General features: G+C 57.8%; 3 protein-coding genes across 3 annotated transcripts; 1 reads left to right on the top strand and 2 right to left on the bottom strand.

The window, feature by feature from the left end:
* Positions 1–129: 129 nt before the first annotated feature.
* Positions 130–3,064, bottom strand: SDRG_16123 (hypothetical protein). Its single transcript, XM_008622320.1, has 13 exons — positions 2,763–3,064; positions 2,620–2,715; positions 2,451–2,567; positions 2,318–2,402; positions 2,133–2,272; positions 1,814–2,079; positions 1,264–1,766; positions 1,106–1,218; positions 944–1,057; positions 726–894; positions 595–677; positions 355–550; positions 130–309 (listed from the first exon to the last, which is right to left on the bottom strand). The coding sequence occupies exons 1-13, from the start codon at positions 3,054–3,056 to the stop codon at positions 242–244; spliced, it is 2,244 nt and encodes a 747-aa protein (XP_008620542.1). The 5' UTR covers positions 3,057–3,064; the 3' UTR covers positions 130–241.
* Positions 3,065–3,737: 673 nt separating this feature from the next.
* SDRG_16122 (hypothetical protein) lies at positions 3,738–5,293 on the top strand (the record flags this gene model as incomplete). The annotated part of the gene is made up of 2 exons (XM_008622319.1): positions 3,738–4,913; positions 5,288–5,293. 2 exons carry the CDS (start codon positions 3,738–3,740, stop codon positions 5,291–5,293), a joined length of 1,182 nt encoding a protein of 393 aa, XP_008620541.1.
* A 279-nt stretch (positions 5,294–5,572) lies between these two features.
* SDRG_16121 (hypothetical protein) lies at positions 5,573–6,771 on the bottom strand. The gene has a single exon (XM_008622318.1). The coding sequence runs from the start codon at positions 6,709–6,711 to the stop codon at positions 5,662–5,664; it is 1,050 nt and encodes a 349-aa protein (XP_008620540.1). The 5' UTR covers positions 6,712–6,771; the 3' UTR covers positions 5,573–5,661.
* Positions 6,772–7,405: the final 634 nt, after the last annotated feature.

Raw genomic sequence — 7,405 nt, 5'->3', positions numbered from 1 at the left:
TCTAGAACGTCCACACTGACCAAGCGTCGAGCTGCGTGGAGACGACAGGAACCGGAAGGCCTAGTTACTTCAAAATAAACCACCAAGAGCTTGAATTGCGCATGTGATAACACCCCGTTTACGCTCCCATGATGTTTGAAATAGCTATTGTTGGATAGGAATAACTCTATACCTTGGCGATCCCTTGCGGGGGTCGAGGTCAACAATCTACAGCGGTGCAAACGATGGCACATGTACGTAGCTAGGCTTTCTTTTCTGTCGATCGCTTCTTGGCCGTCTCGGGGCGCTTGGTCGACGACCCCGACGTGCCTATTGGAAGGTAACGTGCCTGCTGACACTACTCCGTCATCGTACTCGAAGCGTCTTTGGACGACGACTTGCGCGATGTCTTCTTGGAGGTTTTGGGGCGTTCTTTGGCGGGCGGACTCGTCACAATCTTGTCTTCCGCGAGCGCATACCCGTCTCCTTCTTCGTCCGACGTGTACACAAGGTACTGGTTGCGCTCAATGTGAATCTCCATCTCGGGCGTCTCCTCTTCCGACACGTACTTCTACGCATCGATGTGATACGCTGGTCGCGCAACAATATGTCAACCTTGCGCGATTTCTCCGACGCGGTCTCGGGGCGACGAAGGCCACTGGCCGAGGCCGGGCGCTGTCGCGGGCGCAGGGCATTGCCTACACCATTCTTGGAATCTCAATCTCAAAAATAAGCTCCATTTGTACCGGAAAGTTCGAGGTGCGGCAAGGTAAAGTTGTCTTCTTCGTCATCCCAGACAGCTGCGGCTTCGAGCATCGTCGCTGCCTCACGCGGCATGAAATACTCGAGCACGAGCGTTTTGAGTTTGAGCGACGCTGTGAGCTCCCGAATGGTATCGAGCAAGTCTTCCCGTTCCTACCGTTCGTAGTATTAGTGCTTGAGTACACCACTCGGTTGGACGTACGCGCGCGTGGGCCTTCTCCATCTGCTTGACGTCGGCGAGCACTTCCTTGACTTTGTTGAAGACCTTTTTGAGTTTCTTGGTTTTGGCTTCGGCCTCCTCTTGCAGGGATTGGTACTATACAAGTGGCGTCGATGAGTCCTTGCCGCCGTCGCGGCATCGCACCTGCTCTTCCTTCATAAGGTTGGACTCTTCCCGCTCGGCGAGCTCCCGCGCGAGCTTGAGTTCTTGGTGCTTGCGTTCTTCGAGCTCGAGCTTCTTCTTGCGCAGCTCATCCTCTGTACCAAACGATCTAAAAAAACAGCAAAAATGGCAATAAATACCTTGCTGCGCGGCCTTGTCGAGGATCTCGCTTCCGACGAGCAGCTTGGCTTCCATCGACTGCAGCTTGAGGACCAGTGCCTTTTGCTGCCGCTCCATTTCTTCGTGCTGCTTGCGCTCCATCTCGAGCTTGAGTTCCATCTCGCGCTTCTGATGCTCGGCGAGCGCATTGTCTTTGGCAGCCGCCGAAAGCTCGTCCTGGGCCTTCTTGCGCACGTCGCCAATCTCTTGCTTGGCCTTCTCTGCAATGCGCTTGGCTTCCTCTTCGCTAATACCCTTCTCGATAATGACCTTCTCGACGACCTTTTCGACAATTTCAACGGGCGCGACGGCTTGTGCGACGACTTGGCCGTCGACGGTGGTGCCCGACGGTCCGGCGGTGCCAATGGCCGCCAACTTGGCCTTGAGCGCTTCAATCTCTTCTTGGAACTCGCGAATCATGGCGTCTTTCGGGTCTTCGTTGATTTTCGGCTTGTTTTTGATTTGTTTTGCACGGCTCGCGTACCTGTCCCATTCGAGCTTAGTCGATGTCGGAACTAAATCGAGGCCTACCGGAGGGTCGTAAGCGTCTCTTCGTAGTTGTAGTCGGCAGGCCCGCAGTTGGCAATCATGACCGTCTTGGTGTTGCCACCAAGCGAGTCTTGTAAAAGGCGCGTGAGCTTCGAGTCGCGGTATGGAATGTGCTTGGATTTGCCGTCGACGAGCGCCGAAATGACGTTGCCGAGCGCCGAGAGCGACAAGTTGATCTTATTGGCTTCCTGGAGACGGTCGCCGGTCGCACCGGTCTTGCTCTGCCGCTCGCTACCGGCCAAATCGACCTATGCATCCACATCCAATTTGAATCTGGTGAAGCACGAAACACGCAGCATACGAGGTTGAGCTTCCCGACGCACACGTGGTCCTTGCCATCCATGCCATCGGAGAGACACTCGACAACGATCGTAAAGATCGAGTGGGACCGCGACGACGTCTGGTTCATGTTGGTGGCGCCGACGCTTCGGCTCTTGTTGCCTGAGCAAGGCATGAGTGTCTGCGTTGACGCATCAAGAGGCGGACCTTGCCGCATCACGGCGTCGATCTCTGCCGCGTCCTTGACGACTTGGGCTGTCAGGTTCTTGACGTAGACGCCCGAGTCCGCATTCTGTACGATGGAAGCTATTGTCATTGCTGGATAGGACAGTTTTGGTACCTCTTTGAGGTCGAGGCCGGCCTTCGGGTCTTTCGAGAGCAGGTCCCGGACTTCTTCGTTGTAAATTTCAAGGTACGAAGCGCGCACAAGAATTTGCTTCTTCTTGGTGATCGCCACCTACGCGCTTTTGTGAGCATCGGCGATTGGGCGCCAAGGAAGCTCGGGTTGCCTTGTCAAAGATGTGCTTGAACGAGTTGGGGATGATGCCACGCATCTCGGGCGGGTCGGGCAGGCCCTCCATCGTGTGCGACTTGCCCGCGCCCGTCTAAGAACATATATTTGTGAGCGCAAACCGGTGGTAGAGTCGTGTACTTGGCCATAAGCAAAGATGGTGCCGTTGTAGCCGTCCATGACGGCTTCGACGATCGCGGTCGCCGCCGTGTCGTACACTTGCTGCTGCGTCGACTTGGAGCCGAACGCAGCGTCAAACGTAAAAGCTTTTGGCGCCTCGGACGACGCGGCCGCGGGGTTGGTGATCGTCACCTCGGCGCGCTCAAAGCTCGCGACCGTCGCCTCGAGCCGGCCGTCTTGCTTCTCCTTGCTGCTCATCGGGCGGATGCGCACCATGACGCGGACGCTCTCGTCGGCCTTGGACGGCGGTGGCATGGTGCAACTTTTTATTGGATCTTGAACCGTCGTCGTATCCAATCCGGATACTCCCATCCGACAAGATAGACGGTCTCTATACAGGACCGATACATTATCGGGTTTTGTCGTCTTCTTGGCATTGCTTTATATATACCATTTATTGACCAAAGCTGCTGTTGTCGAGTCCAGCACTGGTGACCACGGACGTGGCACCGGGAGTGTCTTGCAGTCCAGATTCGCTATACGCCGTGGTCCAATGGTGTCCACAACGTAATTTCTGCCAAGAGTATCAAGGTATCAAGTGAGCGTTCGTCACTGTCGCGATTGCAGTGCGCCTGGCACGATCGCTTAGCACGATGAGCACCTTGGACTGCAGCGCGTCGCGTGTCGGCGGCCGTGTACCTGGAGCTTGGAAGGTGCTTCGCGTATGTTGGGGTGTCGTCAGAGGCGCGATCGACGCGCGAGTTGGCTGCAGACTGTCCTATTTACATGGTACGTTTTGGACGCCGATTCCTTTTCTACAGCAGTGATTGCAGTGGCAAGGCGTCTTGATCTTCGTCGGGCAATTGTCCATACGTGGCAGCTCCAGCAAGGTCACTGTCGTATCCGGTGATCCGGATAACTTGGCAGCGGTGCCGGTCGGTTGTGAAAAGGGTGAAAAGGGCAATCTCAAATCTACTTGACAACGAGCAGCGAGCGATGCGAGCCGACGAGCTGCCGACGTACGCCGTGCGCTTTGACGGGCCCAAGGTTGGCATTTTGCCCAGTGACGGCGCTGCGTCCGGCCTCGATGGCGCTCTTGTCGGAAGCGTCCGTGGCGCTGCACTCGCCAGCGGCGTCGTCGCCGGCGACCTCATTTGTCGCGTCAACGACATCAACGTGCTCTTCAAGCCCTTTGCATTTGTCACCGACGTGCTTCGTACCGCACACTGGCCGTGCACGATTGAGTTCATTCCCAGCGTCTACGGCGCCGATCTCTACCGACGCTACGGCGTCCCGTTGCCTGTGTCCACGCCTCGGAACGACCCAGTCATGGACCGTCTCGTCGCCATCATGCGCCCTAACGACAGCTATGACGAGCTTACGCGCCGCATCCAAGAGATCTCTCGTCGCATGCGTGCGATTGGGACGGCCGACGTGACGCACCCAGATCCTCTAGTCCAGAGAGACCTCCGTGAAGAGTATTTTGTGCTTGAGCAAGACATGGAGGCGTGTCACGACGCCATTCAGCACAAGCCCGAGTACGCCATCGAGCTGACGCGACTCCAAGAGGCGTGGGACGACGCCGACGCGGACGACGCCTTGCGAGCCCTCTGCGCGATTCGGCGCATGCTGCCCGTCAACATCAAGTCGCTCTCCGAGACGGCGCTCACTCAAATGTTGACGCCGAATGGTCAGACGATCCCTCGCGACGTCGCTCGCAAGTTCAAGCGGACCAATATTTTGGAGCTCTTGCGCACGGACCCTGCCGACGTCGCGAAGGCCCATCCCGCAATTCTCGAAAATCTTCGGACGACGGGCTTGACGCTGACCGAACGCCGAGCGCTGCACGCGCACTTGCGAGACGTCGGGCGGCAGTGGGCAAGAAGCATCGATAATGAGCTTGGTAAGCGTCGATACGACTGGTTTCAGCTCTTGCGAGGCGAGTATGTTGCGAGCGTCAATACGTACAAGGCCCACGTCGCGCAGTTTGGACTACCGGGTAGTCACCCGTACGCGACGCCCAAGACGCCCGATGTCGGCTGTCCTTTGCGCGGGAAGCAGTGTCCGCTGATGGCGGATGCGTCGCCAGCGTACTCGAGCGACTATGGATATCCCGACGGGCCAGTGTACATGGGTTTCGAGGGCCACAACGACTATGGAATCGGCAACGCGGTCCGTTTTCGATCTCAGAGACCGAGAAGAGGAAGCTTACTCATGGCTACGATGGCAGCCCGACAAACAAGCACGAGAACGGCGGGTCGTCCTTCTTGGCTGGAGGAGATCGCTGCACGCGGCCAGATCGAAGCAGACGACTTTGTCTGGCCACCCGGCCAAGAGGCCGAGATGCCGCCTGCGAGACAGGTCGACGTGCCGATTCCCACGAACCGAATTCGACAGCTAGCGCTTCGTACTGCTGGCCATGCTGTCGATCGAGACGCATCGGCGCCGTCGCGGTTGGCAGATATTGCTGCTTTTCGTAACCTCGAATAATAATGACAAATCGCGTCTCACAATGACAGTCGAGCTCAGTATTGCATGGGAGCTAGACCTGATCAGTCTATCGTTGCGCGGGTGCCCGCATCGATTCCAGCGTGCATTTGCATCATATAAGGCCCAACCATAATGGTGTCATTTCGGTGGACATGAAACCGCTTGCCGTAACACTCACTCGTCAACTACGTCGTACGAAGCACGAACTTCTTCCCGCCTACCAAGAGTCGTGACGAATGCTACGATCCCGATCTAGACACGATGTACCAAGCATTAACTAGTGTGCACCAGCTACAGAGCTTTCGTAGCTGCTTCCGTCCACCATACCCAAGACAACGAGATGGAAAGAACAGCTGTTGATTCGTTGGATAGTTCTTCGACGAGAGAGAGCAACACACACACATCGTGTCCATACAAGAACAGACACGGCTTACGCCTTGACGATCTTGGGGTACGCGGGCATCTCGGCGACGTTGCACATGCCCTTGCCGCCAACGCCGCGCTGGAGGCGGATGTAGCCGGCCTCGCCCCACGACGCGCCCCACGAGTTGCGGATCTTGAAGTAGGTGGTGCCGCTGGACGTGCCGTAGCCGACGGCGATGACGGCGTGGTCCGACTGCGCGCCGGGGCACGCCGTCACAACGCCGCCGCTGTAGTACTGCCACACGTCGTTGCCGGCCTCGACGGCGACCGTCACGGGCTGCGTGTTGAGTGCGGTCGTGAGCGGGCCCTCGCCGACAATCTCGACCGCCGCGCCGATCGAGAGCTTCTGGGCCACGCACGTCTTCTTGCACGTGCCGTTGGCGCCGGACGAGCCCGACGTGTACGGGTAGTCCTTGGTGAGGCACTGGCCGCGCGACGCGATCCAGTTGATGGCCTTGTCCTCGTAGCCGCCGTCGCAGCCCAATTGGCCGTCGACCTTGTCGCAGCTCACGAGCTGCTGCTCGGCGAGGTTGAGGAGCTTCCCCGTCGCGATACAGTGCGCCGACTCGGCCGCGCCCGTGGCCGAGAAACTCCAGCAGCTGCCGCAGTTGCCCTGGTTCTTGACCGCGTTGACACACGACGAGGTCGTCCAGTCGACGGCGCCGGCGGCCGCGACGGCCTCGAGCGACGCATAGTCGACGCTCTCGACCCGGAGCTTGCGTTCGGGTTGAGCCTTGCCGAACGACCGGCCGAGGCGCTGCTCGAACTCTTCGTGGCTCAAGAGTGCGAACGGCCCGACGTGCGAAAAGCTCGCGTTCGGGTTGGCGGCTTTGAGCACCTCGACGCGCTCCTTGGCCGAGTGCAGACGCGCGAGAAGCGCATCGCTGGCGTCCTCCTCGCTGCTGATGCTGTACACCGGGGGCAGGAGGCTAGCGTCGCCACCAAACTTGGCGCGCCACGCGTCGAGGTCGGCCACGAGGGACGCGCGCTGCTCCTCGGAAATGTCCAAGGCAGCGGCCGAGACCGCGAGTGCCGAAGCGAAAAGCATGCGTTGCATCTTGGATGGTGGGGGAAAGCCGGGAAAAGGAAAAGTGAGTTTGCTCTTGCCGCGTTGGCGAGAGAAAAGAAGAGCCCCGGGTCAGATCGAACGAGACGCGCATCCCACGGACGATGGAACCAACGGTCTGAGTCGAGTGAAAACGCTCTGTATTTTGAAGAGAGAATACGAAAAGCATGACTGTGACGTTTCCAGTAAGCTCGGCGATTATACACGACCGTCAATGGGTTGAAAAAATATAGTCTGCGACGTGGGTGCGTTGACACAGGACGTCTGAGTCGGTCTCAGATGCAGAGTGTCGAGGTCTCAGATGCCAGGTTGCGAAGACTCAGATGCAATGATTTGAGGAACCAAGGATAGGACCTCGTATGCACGCGTTGAAGCGTCAGCAGTACCAAAGGTGACGTCAACGTTGTTGGGATGCAAAGGCAACGCCGGTAGTATCTGCGAATCAGATGGTATCAGATGACGTCAAGAAGTTCCGATGGAACACCCCCCGTGGGAGATGCGACCAGTGTCGGTGAACGTTGTCGTCAACACGAGAGTCTTATTGATGAGTACTTGGAGTTGCCCCATCGCTCGAGTTGGCGCCACTAGTAAGAACTCGTATATGATTTGTGATGCTGGTGTCACTTCACTGAACCGAGAAACCCCAAAACAACGAGCAACGTCGTTTCGCACCCAACGCAGGAGT

The sequence above is a fragment of the Saprolegnia diclina genome, assembly GCF_000281045.1.
Source record: "Saprolegnia diclina VS20 unplaced genomic scaffold supercont1.114, whole genome shotgun sequence".
NCBI lineage: Eukaryota > Oomycota > Saprolegniomycetes > Saprolegniales > Saprolegniaceae > Saprolegnia > Saprolegnia diclina.
Note: the sequence above shows the minus strand (reverse complement) of the source record. Positions and strands in the feature narration are given on the sequence as shown.

Coding starts and splice junctions, on each gene's coding strand:
- SDRG_16123 (XM_008622320.1), bottom strand. CDS start 3,056: ATGCCACCGCCGTCCAAGGCCGACGAGAGCGTCCGCGTCATGGTGCGC. Junction 2,716..2,762: donor CCATCTTTGCTTATGGCCAA/GTACACGACTCT, acceptor ATATGTTCTTAG/ACGGGCGCGGGCAAGTCGCA. Junction 551..594: donor CGTCGGAGAAATCGCGCAAG/GTTGACATATTG, acceptor ATCGATGCGTAG/AAGTACGTGTCGGAAGAGGA.
- SDRG_16121 (XM_008622318.1), bottom strand. CDS start 6,711: ATGCAACGCATGCTTTTCGCTTCGGCACTCGCGGTCTCGGCCGCTGCC.